The sequence below is a fragment of the Hyperoodon ampullatus genome, assembly GCF_949752795.1.
Source record: "Hyperoodon ampullatus genome assembly, chromosome: 12".
Taxonomy (NCBI): Eukaryota; Metazoa; Chordata; class Mammalia; order Artiodactyla; family Ziphiidae; genus Hyperoodon; species Hyperoodon ampullatus.
Genome location: NC_136925.1, coordinates 1,017,001 through 1,039,501, shown reverse-complemented (window position 1 = coordinate 1,039,501; position 22,501 = coordinate 1,017,001). Strand labels below are relative to the sequence as shown.

Sequence of the window (22,501 nt, the reverse complement as noted above, 5' to 3'; positions counted from 1 at the left end):
GCATTTCTCTAATGATTAGTGATGTTGAGCAGCTTTTCACATACCTCTTGGAAGTCTGTATGTCTTCTTTGGAGAGATGTCCATTTAGGTCTTCTGCCCATTTTTGGATGGGGTTGTTTGTTTTTTTGATATTGAGCTGCATGAGCTGTTTATATATTTTGGAGATTAATCCGTTGTCTGTTGGTTCGTTTGAAAATATTATTTCCCATTCTGAGTATTGTCTTTTCATCTTGTTTATAGTTTCCTTTGCTGTGCAAAAGCTTTTAAGTTTCATTAGGTCCCATTTGTTTATTTTTTTTAAATTTCCATTCCTCTAGGAGGTGGGTCAAAAAAGATCTTGTTGTGAATTATGTCATAGAGGGTTCTTCCTGTGTTTTCCTCTAAGAGTTTTAAAGTGTCTGGTCTTACATTTAGGTCTTTAATCCATTTTGAGTTTATTTTTGTGTATAGTGTTAGGGAGTGTTCTAATTTCATTCTTTTACATGTAGCTGTCCAGTTTTCCCAGCACCACTTATTGAAGAGGCTGTCTTTTCTCCATTGTATATCCTTGCCTCCTTTCTCATAGATTAGTTGACCATAGGTGCGTGAGTTTATCTCTGGGCTTTCTATCCTGTTCCATTGATCTATATTTCTGTTTTTGTGCCAGTACCATATTGTCTTGATGACTGTAGCTTTGTAGTATAGTCTGAAGTCAGGGAGTCTGATTCCTCCAGCTCCATTTTTTTCCCCTCAAGATTGCTTTGGCTATTTGGGGTCTTTTGTGTCTCCATGAAAATTTAAGATTTTTTGTTCTAGTTCTGTAAAAAATGCCATTGGTAATTTGGTAAGGATTACATTGAATCTGTAGATTGCTTTGGGTAGTATAGTCATTTTCACAATATTGATTCTTTTAATCCAAGAACAATTTCTATGTGATTTCCATTAACACATTTTCATTATCTAATACCAAATACTGGTCTTTCTAAATAATTTATTTTTACATTATTCTATCCATTGTTATCTTAACAGTTAATCTTTTCCAAATAATCCCAAAAATGATGTAATATTTTTCTTGTAGAAATAATTTTTTTAGGTCCTTAAAATTTTTAATCTAATAAACCAACTTTGTAAGTGATGATAAATTCATTTGGGATTAACATGTAATTTCTGGGAGCAAAAGCAAAGTATATAGTGCCATAAAATTGGTTTTGACTACTGTGTATTTATATATTAAAATGAGGGGGAAAGTGCTTCCTATACTCAGAATATCATAACATACACATTATTAGGTTTTTCCATCCCCTGTTATAAAATAATCTAGTAAACTGATTACCTAAACTAAATAATAACTTACGTGGCAGCATGAGCTGATCCTTTAGGTTTAATATTTCTTTATATATTTAAGTATTTTCCACTTTTCTACTTCCATAAAAAACACAGCTTATTTCATCATGTGTTGGAGTGTTGGAGTGAACATTGAACATAATACAACATAATACTGTCTTAAATAACTACTTTGTTTATATTAAAATCACTTAATGCCTTCAAAGGATAATAAAATAATCTCTCACATTCATCCTCAGAAAATAAGGATGGAAGCACATGCAAAATTTGCAGTTCTTTGGCATCTAACAAGGGACCTCCATATAAATAAGTCTTCATCTTTTGCACGGTCTTTTGACAGGTTGGTTACATTTTATATTCTGATATCTTAATGTTTCTTTTCTTGAATCCCCTGGCCTATTTGGTAGGGGAGAGAGAGCAGAGATAGGAGAGAGCAACTTGTGATTTTATAAAGAGAATTTATAAATTATTTTTTTAAATCTAAGCTGTAATAAAAGGCACGGCATTTTCATTTATCTAACAGATTTTCACCTTTCATGCTCTGGAGCACCCAGTGCCCCTTCCTTTCATTGGATGACTTCATCAAGTTACTTCTATGTGCCAGGAGCCATTCTAGGTGTCAGGGTTACAGCAACAGATACAGCCTTCCTGAGTTTATATATATATTCACATTCAGTGAAATTTCATATAAACAGTAGATTGTATAAGTGTTTCTCTAGTAATCATTCTCAGTCTTCTGCCTGAACCAGACTTATTAAAATCTACAGCAAAAATACTGACAATCCACTTCCATGGATTAAAAAAATCTGTAGTTAACTGCCTGAGAGTTTGTCTAGACTACGTAAATGACCCATACCCCAAATACGAGATTTGCAGTAACTTCCAAGGAGATGCCATTTATAGGTGAATTTACATACATTGGCATAGATAGCAGTCTCACCAGCAAGTCTCTTAGAGGTGGCCCCAAATCTAACTACGCTCAAGCCCCACTCAGGATCAGAGGTGGACTCTACTATATGTTATTTCAGCTGGTGGTTTTTCACGCAGCATCACCATTTTAAAACGGTCTGCTGTTGAACCCCTGTAATGAACTGGGCCCTGGGCCTAGGTACTTTACAAATATCATCTGTAATTTAATGACCGCCTGTCCTCATCATGTGAGGCAGTGAAGGCCCCAGTGAAGTTAAGTCATTTGCCCAAGATCGTTATACACGAGGTGAAGTGGATGGCCCAGATTTGAATCTTGGGTTGTCTGATTCCAAACTATACCTCCACACCTTTCACAGAAGGTCTTTCCTTGAATTAAGCACATCGCTTCAACTGGTAAAGAGAGTGGGAGCAGAGGGGCACAGACCAACGTGAAAGTAGTGTTGACTTGCAGACGGGTCAGTATTTGGTGATGTGAGCAGTAATATGTTGCTAAAACAAGACTAATTGTCTAAGGGTTTTTTTTCTGTTTTTTAGTGTTTATCTTTTAAAAGTAATGTATGCTTGTGAAATTTCAAGAAACACAAGAAAAGAGAAAAAACTATTTCTCCTTTCTTATTGTATCTACTGAGACTGGGGATTAAGATTATTAAAATACTGTGGTCAAAAGTTATTCTGAAGTATGATTACTTTAAAATAGTTAATTCAAAGCAAGAAACACAACTTATAGTCGTGTTAATTTTAGAAAAATTAGAGTGTTAACATTAAAATAGGTATTTTGCTCTTTGTTTTAATTATTGGTGTTTATTGTAGGTCACTGTTCATCATGTTAGATAGCCTTAACAGTCTCGATGGTTCCACCAGCTCTGTGGGACAAGCCTGGCTGAACCAAGTCCTGCAAAGACATGATATTGCACGAGTTTTGGAACCACTGCTATTGCTCTTGCTTCATCCCAAAACTCAGAGGGTTTCAGTGCAGCGGGTACAAGCGGAACGTTATTGGAATAAGGCCCCCTGTTATCCCGGAGAAGAGAGTGACAAGCATTTCATGCAAAACTTTTCCTGCAATAATGGTGAATATCACACGGAAGTAGAACAACTTTATTTAGAATTAAATTACTAAAATAAAATGAAAGCCGAACACAACAGTGATTGTCAGGAGAACCAAACGTGAGGATTTCTCCATGGGCTGATTTTCTCCCCTCCGCATGCACTAGCAGTGCTCACGTGGGCTGTGTCAGTATGTACCTTATCAGTGACCATCATAGGGCACTTGGATCTCTGTTATCAGTTGCTTCTTTCAAGGGAGGACTCGGCCCAGCTCTGGTCAAAAACATTCTTCAGTATTAACAAATAACCTTTAGAGTTTATAATCCTGGCCCTGCAAAGCTCTGTAGATGCTTCACTGGGAATCTTTAGTAAGCTTATAATGCACTTTATATTTCATGTGTCATTTTCCTCATCTGTAAAATAGGAATGATAATACCCACCTCTCAAGGCTTCATTGTGAATGTTAGATATAGTAATGTTTGTGACATGTTTAGTGCAGAGACTAGTGTAAGTGTTTGATAAATATTCTCTATTGCTAGAATAAAGTCCACACTTCACAAATTGTCAAATGATACCCTCTGTAATACACTGATAATCGCCCCCTTAGATGCTTATACCTTAGGGACAAAAGACTCAATATTTCATTTGTATCTCTTGTCAAATAATCCTGTGAGGTCAGTAATGAAAGGTCATTTGACCGAGCAAGAAGCTGATGCTTAGAAGGCTGTGGCTTTCTCAAAGTCCCACAGCTGGTAAGCGGTGAAGCTAGAACTAAACTGTCGTGCTCCTACTTCATCTTTAGTGTGTTTCTACAGATCCTTGGTTCCTTTCTCTAACTACCTTTCCACTGCTTCCCCTGAATCTTCTAAGAGCATGCTCTACCCTGCTTATTGCCAGAACTCTTGTGTTAGCGCTTTGCCTGCCATAGTTCCTGCCTGTCAGCTGAATTCTCATCTGTCCTCTGAGATCATTCTCAGACCTCACCTGTGGTGTCATGATGCTTTTCCTAAATTTGAAGCATCTGATTTTGCACTGCTTGCATGGAACTAAGCCTCTCTAAAAGAATGTCCCCCCAAAAGTACCGAAATGGATGTTTGTGATGCCCTGCTAGTTTTAAACTTCTTAGAACAGTGATGTCTTTTCCTTACCTCACCCTCCTGTCCTGGTTTAGGGCCTTACTCAAACTAGATAATTCATAAATGCTTGTTGAATTTTATTAAAATCAAGAAGATTATGTATTTATATACTAACTATATACTAAATGATTTTAAAAGGATGTATTTGGGGATAAGGGCAAAGTTTTATATTTTATCTGTTAAATGTGCTGTTTTGTTTGATTCAGTTGAATAATAGGCCTTCTAGTATTGAATTGTCTATTAAATTCTAGTTAATGGTCATCTACATAATTTTCTAACTTAAAAAGCCTAGCATATTAATAAATATTTTAATAGGAAAATATAAGGAGGTAATGAAAATAATTAAAAATCTTATTCAGTCTACATTTCAGTTATTTTAATATATTTTATATTTTTCCTTTACTCTTTTTCTCATATGCCAGTAAGCCAAGTACAACTCATTGCATCGACAGGAAATGGTGAAAAGACGCTTACCATGGATGAAATAGAGAACTTCAGTCTTACTGTTAACCCATTAAGTGACAGACTGTCCCTTCTAAGTACCAGCAGTGAGACAATTCCAATGGTGGTATCTGATTTTGATCTTCCAGACCAACAGATAGAAACACTTCAGAGTTCTGACTCTGGATGTTCTCAGTCCTCTGCTGGGGACAACTTGAGTTACGAAGTTGACCCTGAAAACGTGAATGTGCAGGAGGCTTCCCAGATGCCAAACGCAGGCTCCCCAGATGACGAAGTTCAGCAGGTAGTCTTTGACCTGATACGTAAAGTCGTAAGTGGCCTCGAAGCAGAATCTGCATCAGTGCCATCCCAGTTAGAAGTTGAAGGTATGCCCCCAGAGGACAATGATGTAGATCCAGGTGAGGAGATGATTAAAAGTGAAGATCAGTCCACTCAGCAGAGTCAGATTGCTTTGCCGAGTAATGAACATTCTCAGTTTTTGTCTGTGTCTGCAGAGGAAGGCTGTGAGCGTGTGCCAAACGGAATCTCCAGAAATAGCTCCTCACCTTGTATTTCAGGAGCCACGCAGATGTTCCATGACTCTTCTGTTGCTTCTGCAGAAACCAGATCTAGACAGAGAAGTCACAGTAGTATTCAGTTCAGCTTCAAAGAAAAATTATCAGAAAAAGTCTCAGAGAAAGAAACAATTGTTAAGGAGTCAGGTAAACAACCAGGAGCAAAACCTAAAGTAAAACTTGCCCGAAAAAAGGATGATGACAAGAAAAAAACTTCAAATGAAAAACTCAAACAAACCAGTGTCTTCTTTAGTGATGGTCTGGATTTAGAGAACTGGTACAGCTGTGGAGAGGGGGAAATTTCTGAAATCGAGAGTGACATGGGTTCTCCAGGATCACGGAGATCTCCCAATTTCAACATCCATCCACTCTATCAACATGTGCTTTTGTATCTCCAGTTGTATGATTCATCAAGGACTCTGTACGCTTTTTCTGCCATCAAGGCCATCTTGAAAACTAACCCCATTGCTTTTGTAAATGCCATTTCAACCACTAGTGTAAATAATGCATATACTCCTCAGTTGTCTCTGCTTCAGAATCTATTGGCCAGACACCGGATTTCTGTTATGGGCAAAGATTTTTATAGTCACATTCCTGTGGACTCGAATCATAACTTCCGGAGTTCTATGTACATAGAAATCCTTATTTCCCTCTGCTTATATTATATGCGTAGCCATTACCCAACTCATGTCAAGGTCACGTCACAAGATTTAATAGGCAATCGAAACATGCAGATGATGAGCATTGAAATTTTGACACTCCTCTTTACTGAGCTGGCAAAAGTCATAGAAAGCTCTGCAAAAGGTTTCCCTAGTTTTATCTCTGACATGTTATCTAAGTGCAAAGTTCAGAAAGTGATTCTTCACTGTTTGCTATCATCTATCTTTAGTGCACAGAAATGGCACAGTGAAAAGATGGCAGGTAAGAACATGGTTGCTGTGGAAGAAGGTTTCTCAGAGGACAGCCTGATCAATTTCTCAGAAGATGAATTTGACAATGGCAGCACACTCCAGTCACAGCTTCTTAAAGTGCTTCAGAGACTCATTGTTCTAGAACACAGAGTAATGACTATCCCTGAAGAGAATGAAACAGGTTTTGATTTTGTGGTATCTGATCTGGAACACATCAATCCCCATCAGCCCATGACCTCTCTTCAGTATCTGCATGCCCAGCCAATCACATCTCAAGGCATGTTCCTCTGTGCGGTGATACGAGCTTTACATCAACACTGTGCTTGTAAGATGCACCCACAATGGATTGGTTTAATCACGTCTACTCTGCCTTACATGGGAAAAGTTCTACAGAGAGTGGTTGTTTCTGTGACGCTACAGCTTTGCAGAAATCTAGATAACCTAATTCAACAGTACAAATATGAAACAGGATTATCTGATAGTAGGTAAGGGTTGATTTTTAATTTTGTCGTCATTAACATTTTTTTACATATATTACTGCTTAATCATCTAGTAAGTCAGTTGCAACTTGGGGAAGTAAATTAATGGTTATTATTAAATAATAACCACTATTATTAAATAACCACTAACCAGGGCTTCCCTGGTGACGCAGTGGTTGAGAGTCCGCCTGCCGATGCAGGGGACACGGGTTCGTGCCCCGGTCCGGGAAGATCCCACATACCGCGGAGCAGCTGGGCCCGTGAGCCATGGCCGCTGAGCCTGCGCATCTGGAGCCTGTGCTCCGCAATGGGAGAGGCCACAACAGTGAGAGGCCCGCGTACCACAAAAATAAATAAATAAATAAATAAATAAATAAATAAATAAATAACCACTAACCATTTGGGGAAGTAAATTAGTGGTTAATATTAGGTTACAAACAGTATCTTAGTTTCATAAAGAAGAACATTGAGGAAGAGTATCAACAAAAGAATCAGGAGTGGAAAACAGAAGGGATATATAAACAGGACTTTTTTCTCCTAAGAGCTGAAATTAATTTTGATGCTCTTAACAGAGCTGGCAAAAGTAATAGAAAGCTCAGCAAAGGGTTTCCCTGGTTTTATCTGATATGTTTTCTAAGTGCAAATTAATTTCACACTAAAATTAATTTAAAATTACAAATAATTCTTTTCCCATCTGATTTTACTTCTCGTTTAGGATTTTCATAGTTTGGTGGCGAATTTTATCTGTATCCCCAGGCCATGTTCAAAATTAATCTGTCAGAATTATCGAGATGTTTAATAGACTAGTGTCTGGTTTATCTCCTGTATAATCTCAGGTACTAGATATAAAATATAAGAAAACTGCCTGTATCCTTTAATATTGATATACCTGCCATTACATGGTTGCTAGAGATTTACTGGCTGTATTTATTTTGTGTAGAATTTATTATCCAAAAAGAACTTTAGGACATTTAATGTGACTCACTTATTTTATTAGATGAGGGTATAAAAGCTCCTAATTTATTCACTTATTTATTTATATAATATTTATTGAGCACTTACTGTGTGCCTGTCACATGCTGGACATTTACTACTGATAAAACACAAACTTCTCTTTCACAGAACTTGTGTTCAAATGGATACATTTTATTTCAGGCCTCTGTGGATGGCATCAATTATTCCACCAGATATGATTCTTACCCTTTTGGAAGGGATCACAGCCATTATCCACTACTGTTTGTTGGACCCTACTACACAGTATCACCAAGTAAGACTGCACAAATATTTGACTGCTTTTGAAAGATCATGAGGCCTAATAAGTCCCATTTGTAAACCTCAGGAAGTGATACATTTTCTTCCCCCAACTTTAATAGCTTTTGGTCAACGTAGACCAGAAACACCTGTTCGAAGCCCGCAGTGGAATCCTCTCGATCCTTCACATGATCATGTCCTCTGTGACACTTCTTTGGAGCGTACTGCATCAGGCCGATTCTTCGGAAAAGATAACCATTGCTGCATCCGCCTCTGTTACCACTATTAATCTTGGAGCCACAAAGGTTAGATAATTCACACTTCATCCTTGGTGCTCGAGAGGCTATTTGAGGATTCTCCCAAAGATTATGTTCTGAATTTGTGAATAATTTGAGTAGTATTTATGATACTCTGCATGGATTGTGTAATTAGTTATCAAGTAATTTTTTAACCGTTTTATTGAGATGACATAACACAAAATTCACCCTTTTTAAGCATATATAATTCAATGTTTGTGTTTTTGTTTGGTTTTTTAGTAAATTTACAGAGCTATAGTACTGTCACCACAACCTAATGTTTGAGCATACCCCTCACCACAGAAAGATGCCTCATGCCCATCTGCAGCCCCTCGGTTCCCATCCCTAACCACAATCAACCACTAATCTGTTTTCTCTACATTGATTTGCTTTTTCTGGCCATTTCCTGTAAATGGAATTATACATTATTTGGTCTTTTGTATCTAGTTTCTTTCATGTGACATAATATTTTTGAGGTTCATTCATACATATTATAACTTTGTTCCTTTTTTTAGGGCATTTCAAGCTGACATTTTAATATGCAAATCTCTCCTGGAAAACAGTTTAGCAATATGTACAGAGATCTTTAAATAAGTTTCATAGTCTTTGACCTAGTAATCTACTTTAGTAATGAATTCTAAGGTAATCAAAATTATGTAAATACATACATAAAATATTTATTATAGCCTTATTTAATGGCAGAAAAAAGAGAGATCCTAAACAATAAGGGAATGATTAAATAAATTATCTGTTCAGTGTTACATTATGTAGCCACTAATGTCGTGGTTTTGAAGAATTCTTAGTGGATGGAAAGTGCTTAAAAGTTTAGTGAAACAGGGATGTTACATAATTAAACAAATATTGTATTTCTAATTATGTAAAAAAAATTTATCTGCAGAAAAAGGAATAATGAAAATTCACGTGTTAATAGTGATTATCTTAATATGATGAGGTTAATGGTTGATTTTTAAAAAGTGTTTTTCTTCTTATACTCTTAGGTATTTTCCAAATTTTCTACTTTATATTTAGAGGGAAATTATGTGAATGTTTAAAAGCATGTTATGCTATGGCAGGTTGTCAAATGGATATCCCTCAATTACCTAATCTTGCTCCTAGACCTGACTTCCTAGATCTGGGAGTCATGGGAGCACACTGGGCACTGCGGGGGAAGGGTGGAAATCATTAGAAAATTTTATTTAAGTCCTGATGTTTGGATTAAACTATTATAGGGGTTTTTTTTTTTAACTTTTGAATTAAAATGACCATGGTTGCATCTCTTAACACTATTAAAGTTTCCTCTACCATTATTTAGGTAGTAAAACATACAAGTTCTGTATATTATTTGAAGAAAAACTAAAAGTGCAATCCAGTTATTAATGCTTCATAATTTTTAATTCACTGTCATTTGCTTAAATTTTTTTAGAACTTGAGACAGCAGATCCTAGAATTATTGGGGCCCATTTCAATGAATCATGGTGTTCACTTTATGGCTGCCATCGCCTTTGTATGGAATGAAAGAAGACAGAGCAAAACCACCACTAGGACCAAGGTATGTATTTGTCTTTTCATTTGGTAAGCATATGGTGAGCACATGCTGATTTTCAATTCTCCATTAGTTGCAGTGGGGCTGGGATAGGGTGGGTGGTGGAAAGGCAACAAGTTTGTGTACAGGTTTAGATAATGATATATTGCCTAAATTTCTTAAATAAATATAAAAGATATTTTATGTGAAGACAAGTAATTAATGTGATATTAAAACTGTAGCTGTATTTTACATAGAGATTGTAATATAATACAATGTGTTTTTTAAATGATAGTCATTCAAGGTACAGAGCAAGAATATGGAGAGAAATTTTCATCTTGACTAGTTTTTCATTACAATGTGACCACTTAAATCATTTCTAAATGTAATTCATATGTTGTCTTTGGATTATGTATGTGAAAATTTTGTTGCTTTGTGGGTTTGAAAGCTCAAAAAAGTGTTCTTGGACTTCACTGGTGGTCCAGTGCTTAAGAATCCACATTCCAATGCACGGGATGCGGGTTCGATCCCTGGTTGGGGAACTAAGATCCCACATGCCACGGGGCAACTAAGCCCACACACCACAACCAGAGAGCCCATATGCCGCAACTACACAGTCCACATGCTCTGGAGCCCGTGCACCACGACTAGAGAGAAACCCACGCGCCACGACTAGAGAGAAACCCACACGCCACAACTAGAGAGAAGCCTGCGCGCTGCAACAACAAGATCCCACGTGCCGCCACTAAGACCTGATGCAGCCAAAAATAAATGAAATTAATAGATAAATTTTTTTTTTTTTTTCTTTTCTTCTGCGGCACGCGGGCCTCTCACTGCCGCGGCCTCTCCCGTTGCGGAGCACAGGCTCCGGACGCGCAGGCCCAGCGGCCACGGCTCACGGGTCCAGCCGCTCCGCGGCACGTGGGATCCCCCCGGACCGGGGCACGAACCCACGTCCCCCGCATCGGCAGGCGGACTCCCAACCACTGCGCCACCAGGGAAGCCCCGATAAATTTTTTTTTAATCTGAAAAGAAGAAAAGCTCAAAAAAGTGTTCTGTATTGGATATAAATACTAACTCATTAGAATACTAAGGCTATTAAATAATTTATGTTCCCATAAGATATATGATTTGTCCAGCTAAAGGTTTCTAATCTGTTATTTTTGTGCTGATTTCACATTACATATAGGCTGACATATCTAAAGTAATAGAAATTAACATTCCCACTTATATGACATTTTGCATGTGAGGATTCAGTAGTAGTTATTACATTGGACAGAACTGAGATCCTAGACTATTTAAAATCAGTCAAGCACACGTGGTTTAATATGGCATATTGAACACATGCATTTTTCTCTGTTTTTTTCCCAAAAATGAGAGTAAAAAAATTTTAAATGGCAAAACCCACAATGACAAAAAAATTGGGAGAGGTCACCACAAAAAAATAAGAGTCAACAAAATTTTGCAAGATGAAAAACACATGTCTGAGTTGTAATTGACTTAGATATCAGTATCAGCTTCTCTGCTCTACTAAGGTGCTGCAAGAAGGGGATCAATTCCCACTGTAAAACTATAGACAGTTTCTGGAAGCAGAAGTATCAGGTACTTCTTAAAGGCAGAGAGTTAGGATGGGGCTGAAATCTGGAAGACTGATGGAGAGTTTATAGATCCCTTTTTCCCAACCCAAGCAACCAACCACCCACTTCTCTTACCCTGTCCCATCAGGAGACTGGAGTCAAGTTTACTTTGTGAAGAGTTTATCAGGAGAGGCTCTTGGGCTTACCCGGTGGTGCAGTGGTTAAGAATCCACCTGCCAATGCAGGGGACATGGGTTCAAGCCCTGGTCCAGAAAGATCCCACATGCTGCAGAGCAATTAAACCCATGTGCTACAACTACTGAGCCTGTACTCTAGAGCCCTCAAGCCACAACTACTGAGCCCACGCACCACAACTGCTGATGCCCACACGCCTAGAGCCCGTGCTCCACAACAAGAGAAGTCACTGCAATAAGAAGCCCATGCACCACAACAAAGAGAAGCCCCCGCTCACCACAACTAGAGAAAGCCTGATCGTAGCAACAAAGACCCAACACAACCAAAAATTAATTAATTAATTATTTTTTAAAAAGAGGGGCTCTTGACTCAAGGGCATAAGGTTGACACAAGTAGAAATTAGACTTCATGCTGAAACCAGCATTCAAAAGTCTACATTTTGAAAAATGGGAATCACCCTCACCCCAGTGAGATGGCAGGAAGCTATTATGTCCCTCAGGTAGGAGTCTGGAGGATTCCTCTCTAGGAAAATGACCTGACCAAGAAAAAAGATCTATAGCTACTGAAGTTTTTGAGTCTCCTAGCAAAAACAAACTAGGCTACTATCACCACACAGGAAGGCCCACCTATCCAGTAGTCCTGCATGAGTTCCCATCATGTTTTACTTTCTTTTTGAAAGGCAATAGTAGCATAGTTGTTAAGACTGCAGACTTTGAAACCAGATCTCTGGGGTTCAAATATTGACTTCTCCACTCACTAACTATATGACTTCTTCAGGGTAGCAATACTACTTCATGGGGTTGTGAGAATCAGAAAGTGAGAGAGAGAGAGAGAGGGAGGAAGGGAAGAAGGAAAAATATATATATGGCACTTACCAATGCACAGCACTTAATAAGCACTCTGTAAATATATATATATAGTTATATTATTATCACTCACATTTAAAATTGATAGAGAGCCAAGTCATATGAAGAAAGTCTCAAAAAATTACACAAAGACCAAAACAACTAAATAAAGAAAGTCAAAAGAAACAATGCAGGTAACAGAAGAAAATGTAAATAATAGTAATGTCCTTCAAGAGGTAAAAACCATATTGCATCCATGAAATAAGAAGAGATTATAAGAAAGACTATTGCAAGATTTTTAAATTATCTTGAATGTTAAAAATTTTTATAGCAGAAGCAAAACAAAATCACTTATAAGGGTTGGAAAGTGAAAGTAGATAAATACCAAATATAGAATGTAAATTTAGAGATATGGAAAATAGATGAAAGGAGATTTAAAAATTAGGGAAATGATACCGGAGGCTCAATATCTTTTTGAAGAAAGAAGGAATAGAAAAAATGAGGGAAGAAAAGTATCTAAGAAATGGTACAAGGAAATTCCGCAGAAATGAAGGAAATGAGTTTCTGCAGGCACTGTAAAAAGAGATATGTCTACACAAAGATCAGCAAGTAATTTCAAAACACTGAAGATAAAAAGGAGATCTGACAGTCTTCTAAAGAGAAAATACTGGTCATATTCAATGGGATAATGATAAGACTTGTCAACAGCAGCACTAGAAATTATGATGGGAAAATTAGTTTCAATCTATAATTCTAACTGAGCCAAACTGTCACTCAAGTGAGTTTTGACCATGAAATGTCTCAAAAAAACAAAAAAAATTTGATCAATTCACCCTTTCTCAGCTATTGTAAGATGTACCTCCACCAGAGGAGGAAAAAAACAAGAAAGAAGGCAACGTGGGATCCAAGAAATAGGAGTTCCGACACAGAAGAAAAGGAAAGGGAATCTTTAAGACCAATGGTCACAGGAGAGATATCAAGATGATACTGTATAGCAAGCCTAGAGAGTACCAACCCAAGTAGAAGGTAGAGAGATTAATTATCTGATGTTTTTGAATACACAATTACAGGACATTTACCGTCTTTGGCATGTTTGTGGATGAACATGTGATAGAGAAAACCAAGCAAACAAAAATAGTGCAGAGACACAAATGCACGTGTATGTGCACACACACTTCTATTAAACACATTGTGACAATTAAGGAAGTTTTTTTTTATAAAGGTAGACAAATCCAACTGAAGTCATACTGCTTAATGATAACCATGTTTTCTTGTATATACTATCAGATTTTTAAACACATTTACATATAAAATATTATGAATACGGGCATTGTATTACTTTCCATTGATGTATATTCATTTATTTCATCCATCTGCTGGTTGATATACAATTATTCATACATCTTTTATTTTTTTCATCATGATTTTAGTGAAAAGAGGAAATTTATATACAAAATATACATAAATAATTCTTCATATCATAAACAACTCTGAAATGAATGAAAGCGCATACATAGTTCATCATATCCAGTGTTTATTTGTGGAAGTCCTTAAAAAAACTAAATTAAATTAAAAACAATTATATTTCTTTGAGGCTAATTATTTTATTATTCTAAACTCGTTGAACCTTATCATTGGAATGAATAATGAAAACTGTTTTAAAGATCGGCAAAAGAAAACAGTTTAACTCTAGGGAAAACAAAACGTGTACAAGAAAAGACAGGCAGTGATAATACACAGCATAACCCTAAGTAGTCATGTGAACCCTAGATGTTGATTTAAATGAAGTTATGACATAACTATGTTGGGAGCATAGGGAGAAAAGTGTGAGAGAGCTAAACCTTTGTCTTCTAAAGCAGGAAGTCAGTAGATGATGTGTAAAATTAAAGAAAATATTATGAAATAGGAAAAGTAATAACAGTGTATATTACTCAGAAATGATAGAAAAGAGCTAAGAGTTGAGCATTGTTGCTTTGGGGCATGAGAAATGCGAGGGCACTGCTATTTTGTCTTAAAAGGCTTCTTGTCCTATTTGATTTTTTGAAATGATGTACAGGTATTATATTGATTAAAAAAAGAAATTTTACCTAAAGAAGAGGCCATAAAATATTCTCTTGATTCTGTGATTTGTCTTAAAAGACTTAAATATACACGTACATAAGTGAATACAATGATGTGTCCTCCAGGTTATTCCTGCAGCCAGTGAAGAACAGCTTTTACTAGTAGAACTGGTTCGTTCAATCAGTGTCATGAGAGCAGAAACTGTCATACAGACTGTAAAAGAAGTTTTAAAGCAGCCCCCAGCCATAGCCAAGGACAAGGTAAGAAGAACTTTGATTTGTTTACAGTTGTATTTCAGAAATGACCCTGGTAGGCAAGATATTTTTTGTACAATACATCCTCTTATTTAAAAGGATTGCAGAACTGACTGCATGTGTTCCTCGAATCGCCCTAATAAACAATTCTCAGTATCTGCAGTGACTTGCTCTTGTGACCATCCCTGTGGCCAGTGAAGGGCAGGTCACTGCTCGTAGCTCTCCATGTGTACATCTAAGGCAGTTAGGGGCTGTGTGACCAAACTCTTAGGTGACATTTTTCTGGTCATGTAAAGGAAGAGCACAGAAGCCAGAGCCCAAGGTCTGTTTACCTCAGTTGTTGCCTTTTTCACAGCTTCTTACTGCATCCTCTTCAGAATGAATGTCTCAAGTCTGTAAACTCCCCACATTTTGCCATAACCTTAGTTCTAGTCAGTGTCATTTCTTGACCCTGTACAAACTGTGCTTTGCAAGGGCTTCCAAAAAATGAATGACGGAGTCTCTCCATTCACAATGCATTGTCTCTAGTTAGGCAGACATAAAAGTCTACAAATTAATAAAGTTATGGACTTCTCTACTTTTTTTGCTCTTTGTTCCAGCAACACTAAGAGGTCCTATTTTCTTAAAAAATATTTACCAACTGAAAAATTAGATTTTAAGCCAAGGCAAAATAGACCTAATCACTTCCTTAAAAGAATTATTACACATATCTGAAAATATTAAATTATTTTTTCTATTGCCTGAAGAGTGTACTACTTGCGTGTGTGAATAGCCAGTGTCCTTATTAACTTTTTTTTCCTACTGTGAGTTTATTTTTATTTTATTTTATTTTATTTATTTTTAACATCTTTATTGGAGTATAATTGCTTTACAATGGTGTGTTAGTTTCTGCTTTACAACAAAGTGAATCAGTTATACATATACATATGTCCCCATATCTCTTCCGTCTTGCATCTCCCTCCCTCCCACCCTCCCTATCCCACCCCTCTAGGTGGTCACAAAACACCGAGCTGATCTCCCTGTGCTATGCGGCTGCTTCCCACTAGCTATCTATTTTACATTTGGTAGTGTATATATGTCCATGCCACTCTCACTTTGTCTTAGCTTACCCTTCCCCCTCCCCATATCCTCAAGTCCATTTTCTAGTAGGTCTGCATCTTTATTCCCGTCTTGCCCCTACGTTCTTCTGATCATTTTTTTTCTTTTTTCTTTCTTTTTTTTTAGATTCCATATATATGTGTTAGCATATGGTATTTGTTTTTCTCTTTCTGACTTAGTTCACTCTGTATGACAGTCTCTAGGTCCATCCACCTCACTACAAATAACTCTGTTTCATTCCTTTTTATGGCTGAGTAATATTCCATTGTATATATGTGCCACGTCTTCTTTATCCATTCATCTGTCGATGGACACTTAGGTTGCTTCCATGTCCTGGCTATTGTAAATAGAGCTGCAATGAACATTGTGGTACATGACTCTTTTTGAATTATGGTTTTCTCAGGGTATATGTCCAGTAGTGGGATTGCTGGGTCGTATGGTAGTTCTATTTTTAGTTTTTTAAGGAACCTCCATACTGTTCTCCATAGTGGCTGTATCAATTTACATTCCCACCAACAGTGCAAGAAGGTTCCCTTTTCTCCACACCCTCTCCAGCATTTATTGTTTGTAGATTTTTTGATGATGACCATTCTGACCGGTATGAGATGATATCTCATTGTAGTTTTGATTTGCATTTCTCTAATGATTAATGATGTTGAGCATTCTTTCATGTGTTTGTTGGCAATCTGTATATCTTCTTTGGAGAAATGTCTCTTTAGGTCTTCTGCCCATTTTTGGATTGGGTTGTTTGTTTTTTTGATACTGAGCTGCATGAGTTGCTTGTATGTTTTGGAGATTAATCCTCTTATTAACTTTTTAACAATCTCCTTACTCTTCTGAAATCACCTCTGGGGCATTTGTGATAGAATTTTAAATTTGCATGTGAAAGCTCAATTCAGCATAATATTTTGAGCATCTACTTGTGCCCGAGATATTGGGCTAAGTGTGAAGGATATAAAAACAAATAAGAGCAAATTCTACACCTCTCAACTGCTGCGCCCCCTGCTCTCAATATACTAAATTCTGAATTTTTCTTTATATGGTAAAAGGGGAAGTTTTCAAGGGAATAGTTCATACTAAAAAGTAATGAATTGGTAAATTTCAGTGGACATCAGTATTATTTTCTTGCCAGTTACTGATTTTTAAGGACAGTTGTGTTCTTTTTATTATATGTTACACTCAGCACTACCTTTAGTTAAAGATTACATTTTAGGCTGTTAGGAGTTAGTTCAAATTTGGGACAACTACACTAATTTAACAGAAACGTGTGGTAAAATAGATTTAAATTCCCATTTCATAAAAAATTTCAGCCTAATTCTGATAGCCCCAGCCAAGCATAGGCTGATTAAAATAAAAATAGTGTTGATGCTTACAGAGTGAATGGATCATTAAAAGTAATGACTGGGGTATCAACTTCGGATATGGGGTCGGGACAGGGGACTGAGAGTAGTTTGATTTCTTCTGTCCATTTTCAACTTTTTAAATAGCTTTTGTTTTGTGTTTTCCCTACTACATGGAAGAGAGCTGTGTAGTTTTTATGACAACCTAGTGTTTGATTTTGTTTGCTTTTCATTTTTTAATTTAAAATTGGCAGTAAAATACAGAGTAGTTGCAACTATGAAAAGGAAAGGCAGCAGCATTTTTCTTCACTATAAAACTGATTTCTTTTGTTTATAGAAACATCTTTCTCTGGAAGTCTGCATGCTTCAGTTTTTCTATGCTTATATTCAAAGGTAAGATAACTGATGTGGATCTCTCCTCATTTCATTTAGCAATGTATAAAAGTTAGGAAATATAGGAGAAAAGCACCTGAATTCTTTCAAGAAGTTGCTTATTTTTTTCCTAATAGTAGAAACAGAAAAACATTGTTTACAGATATACTAATAAAGGTCATTGGTCTCTTAATGACCCAGTCATGCAAATCCTACGAACATAAACACCTAAGTGTATTAAAGATACACTGGACATTAAAACAGTGAATTGTAAGAAAATCATTTAAATATGAATGAAAAGCTACATCCTACTCTTGAAACCATGCCTACTGCCACTAAATCCATTATTTTGATATAGGCGAACACATGGTAATCTAATCTGTTTTTAATGTTAGGAATGATGATATGAAAATATCTTCTTTTTGTGGTATTCCAGTTTTGCATTTAACTGACAACTGAACAGAAGTTAGTTGATTTGAGTTTTGATAAACTTCTTACTTAAGAACCTGAATCTTAATCCTCCCTTATAGGGTAGTTTCCATTTTAATCATCAAGCTTGGCAACAGTTTGTGATCTATGATTAACATTTATAAAGTTAGGTTAAACTGGTTGTGATTTAGAGCAAGGACTGCCTAAAAGCTGAATTTAGATACATAGAGAGGAGTTACGGTTAAGGTCAGCCGGAAACAGAGGGTTAATTAAGGTCAGCCGGAAACAGAGGTAATAATCTTAATTTCTCTAGAGGTGATTGATATTCAGGATAGATTGACGGCTCTCCCTTAGATGAGATAGAGACTCATAGGTGAAGGAAAAAGAGCCAATATAAGAGAGATGTGGAGAGAATAGGATTGAGTAGGTAACTATGGTGGCAGTAATTAAACTGAGATTTATTGCAGTTGTATTTTACTTTTGAGAGTCCATGTGATTAAAAATTGGTATTTCTATACAGCAGAATTTCCAGACTAATAATTTACACTGGATATTTTCAGTGTGCTTGGTTTTCTTTTTATATATAATACTAGTAGAAAATATAAAGCTTTTAGAAATGTTCTATCACAGTCTATAAAAATTCAGGAAATGTTTCAGAGAAAGTAGTAGGAAAATATGGTAAAGACTGGGGAAATATAGGGAAAATTCAAGTTGATGTTGGCTTTCTCTATATATAGAAGTTATGTTTATCTTGCAGAATTCCAGTGCCCAGTTTAGTGGATAGCTGGGCATCATTGTTGATACTTCTGAAAGACTCCATACAATTGAGCCTTCCAGCCCCAGGGCAGTTTCTTATACTTGGGTAAGCAATTTCATTTAAAAATATGATTTCAAATAAAAGAATAATGTTCATTGTCTGATTGCTGAATAACATGTTTTGGGTGGCTGTGTGACGTCTACCTTCTCATAGGATTCTCAAAGGTACAGAACTAGATGTATAATATGAGGCCAGTAAAAAAAAAAGGGGTGGGGGAGGATTCGGAGGGAACATTGTGTGTTTATACACGTGGAAAATGTAAATATGCTAACATAAAGCTGTTGCAACCGTAGTCACTTAGGAGAAAGTGTGGGGTAAAAGGGTGAGTAAGATGGCTGAAGGGGAACTTCCTAGAGGAGGGTCATTTGAGTTCAGGGCCCTAAACATAAAAAGATTTGGAAGAGTCATTTTCTCTCTGTCATGTTGTTTCCTGATCTATGTTAATAACGTGTGTGATTATTTGATAAATTCCAATCACCCTTAACTGCATGCACCATGATGTCCTAGGCAGTGTCTGTCTTTGGCTCTCCATTATTCTTGGTTCATAATATGTCCCTAAGAAGCATTTGCTCAGTGAATGGAGGTGGTAGGAGCAGAAAGCCTTTGTGGAACAGGAGGGGAGGGGTACGCTGGGCAAGGTACCTTGTCTCGTTTGGCTATGAAGTAGGGCACAGCAGTGGAATGGTGGGTGGATGAAAAGGGAGATGGGACCTAGAAGGGGGCAGGATTTTGCATTTTCATTAAGAAGTTTGGTCTTGGGCAGGGGCGGGTGGGAGTGGTGGCAGGTCTTGAGGAGGGTCGTGACTGGCAAATTAGGAGTAGAACGGACCAGAGGGAAAAGCAGACGGACTAGGAATGGTTTCTCGTGGGAGGTAGCAAGTTTGTGGGCTGTGGATGGTGGGATTGAAATAACAGGACAAAAAAAGAAGGAAAGGGGGCCAGCAAAGGAGATAGAAAAGCAAACATTGAAACATCAGAAAGTTAGAAGAAAACAGGCATATTCAGTGTTCTAGAAGCAGAGGATTTAAGAGGGCATGGCTAACCCCCTCAGAAAGATTAAGGAAGAGGATCTATATAATAAGAGGCTGTATTTACTGATGATTTGGAGAGGATTGGTGATTTAGGAGAGAGGAGTTTGGTGAGACGATAGCACAGCAAGGGTAGAGTGAGAAAGTAAGTGTGGATTATTCTTTGAATGTGTGATCATGAGAAGAAAGAGAACTGACAAGGTAGCAGGAGGAAATGTGAGTTGAAAGTCATCATTGATGGTAAGGATGACCTGAGGATGTTGAGTAGTGAACAGCAAAGACTCTTCCTGGATTCAAATCCCAGCTCCTTTACTTCTTTGCTGTATGGCCTTGGGCAGGTTATTAACCTCTCCATCTGTAAAATGGACACGATAATAGTGCCGCCCTCATAAAGTTGTTACTAGGATTAAATGAATTAATATTTGTTAAATTCCTAGAATAGTGCCTGGCCGATGATTAGTGTTGTGTAAGAGGAGAGTGCTAGACAGGAGATTGTAGCGACAGGGGGTGCTCCTTGATAGCACCAGATTCCAGAGGCAGCTGGGAGGGGATGGAGACCAGGGAATGGCAGGTGTAGGAGTGAGAAAGAAGGCTGCATTTTTTAAATTTATTTATTTATTTATTTGGTTGTGCCAGGTCTTAGTAGCGGCAGGCGGGCTCCTTAGTTGCAGCATGCACGTGGGATCTAGTTCCCTGACCAGGGATCAAACCTGGGCCCCCTGCATTGGGAGCACGGAGTCTTAACCACTGCACCACCAGGGAAGTCCTGCTGCATCTTCTCTAAGACTTTGCTACTCAAAGGTTGATCCTTCAACCAGCAGCACTGGAGTCACCTGGGAGCTTGTTAGAAATGTAGAGTCTCAGTCTCCGCCCCAGACCACCGAATCAGAATCTGCATTTTAACAAGTCTCAAGTGATTTGAGTACACCCTAAAGTTTGAAAAGGACTGCTTAAGACAGAAGAGGGGAAGGAAAGGGAATACACTTTTCCCCAACCTGGGTTACATAACCTCACACAGTCCACATGTTATCACGCTGGATGGATGTAAATTCAACCAAGTGCAAAGAACTTTGACCTTCTGTTCAACCCCTGTAGCTCTGATGGTAATTTTATTTTTGGCTGCGTTGGGTCTTTGTTGCTGTGCGGGCTTTCTCTAGTTGAGGCGAGCGGGGGCCACTCTTTTTCGCGGTGCGTGGGCTTCTCATTGCAGTGGCTTCTCTTGTGGAGCATGGGCTCTAGAGCGCAGGCTCAGTAGCTGTGGCTCATGGTCTTAGTTGCTCCGCGGCATGTGGGATCTTCCCGGACCAGGGCTCGAACCCGTGTCCCCTGCATTGGCAGGTGGATTCTTAACCACTGCACCACTAGGGAAGCCCTCTGATGGTGATTTTAAATGGGTAGTTGTCAGGATCTATATACACAGACTTAGCTTCTCTGTTGTCCTTGAGAAAACTGGTGATTCTGGTTTGGCAAGCAGTGGTCTAGAAAATTTTGAAGTGGAGGGGAGGGAACGTGAGGGCTCTTTAGTAAAATGGCCTCAAGTGTCCTGGTAAATGTAGGAGTGTAGTCTTCCACCAGGAAGCAGAGAAGGGGTGGAGAGACAGTGGTGAGAGCTGGAGGAGAGTAGATCAGCCTGCAGAAGCAGAGTAACACCGGGAGCCCAGCCCGGCCACAGTGAGCTAGCAATCCTGTCAAGAACATCAGGGGTCACCATGACCCCTAGACCCTCGTGCTGTCTATCTTCTAAACCAGAAAGCTGAAGGAGTTTTAGACATTGAAGGTGTAATGAAAAGAGCAGTGGACTCAATGTCTGCAATTCCTGGATCAAATATTAAGATAACTAGTGTGTATGATAATTTTTAGTGATGACAGATAACCATAAACACTGGAACTCAACGTTCTCGTGAAGATTTCTGGTTCTTATCTTCTGATCTCTAGTCCTAACCCTCATCTCTGGCACCCTGGGTACATCAGTAAACTTCTCCAACACTATTTTCCCGCCTGTCAGGAATAACAGTACCTGCCTTACCTACCAATGAAATGTTCTAAGGCTCAAAGAGGGAATATATGGACAGTTCTTTGAATCATCACCAAATATCCTGCTGGCTGATTTCATTAAAAATTAAAGCCATCTATTATGACTTGTAGCTTCTCCTCCACAAGATTTACTGTTTCCTCACCTGTTTTTTTCTTTCTTTCTTGTTTCTCAGATAATAAAGGATCCTACCTCCTTCTCAATGTGTGTTATCTTCTGAGTGTTTAAATTAAAAGTTGGTCATTTTCAGTTATACTAGAAAATTCCCTTTTTAAATTTCTGATGGCTTATTTTTTCCCCCAACCATTCCACTGATCCTTTAAAAATTCCTAATTATAAAATAGAAATTGATATGATTGCTCTTCAATATCACTTTTCATATTAGTTTGGAAATAATTATACATATAATTTATCTTAATAAAAGCAAGTCAAGGTAAATATTGAATGGAATTTTAGCAAACATTGGAAATGGACTTTTTTCCATTCATGAAGTATTTTTAATCTTTTATACCTGTCTATCTATACACACACATACACACACA

The 22,501-nt window shown here is 37.7% G+C and overlaps 1 protein-coding gene across 5 annotated transcripts in view; it reads left to right on the top strand.

Moving 5' to 3' along the window:
• DOP1A (DOP1 leucine zipper like protein A) overlaps positions 1-22,501 on the top strand; it is a gene marked incomplete at its 5' end in the record, with an annotated part of 94,783 nt that overhangs the window by 58,380 nt on the left and 13,902 nt on the right. For 4 of the 5 annotated variants that reach the window (XM_079716762.1, XM_079716760.1, XM_079716761.1 and 1 more), the window contains 9 exons: positions 1,563-1,663; positions 3,064-3,323; positions 4,859-6,848; positions 7,998-8,109; positions 8,216-8,398; positions 9,813-9,938; positions 14,715-14,849; positions 17,619-17,674; positions 18,840-18,944. In XM_079716762.1, coding sequence (XP_079572888.1) covers positions 1,563-1,663; positions 3,064-3,323; positions 4,859-6,848; positions 7,998-8,109; positions 8,216-8,398; positions 9,813-9,938; positions 14,715-14,849; positions 17,619-17,674; positions 18,840-18,944 — 3,068 coding nt within the window. The remainder of the gene's footprint in view (positions 1-1,562; positions 1,664-3,063; positions 3,324-4,858; positions 6,849-7,997; positions 8,110-8,215; positions 8,399-9,812; positions 9,939-14,714; positions 14,850-17,618; positions 17,675-18,839; positions 18,945-22,501) is intronic. The other variant, XM_079716763.1, reaches the window with a different exon arrangement.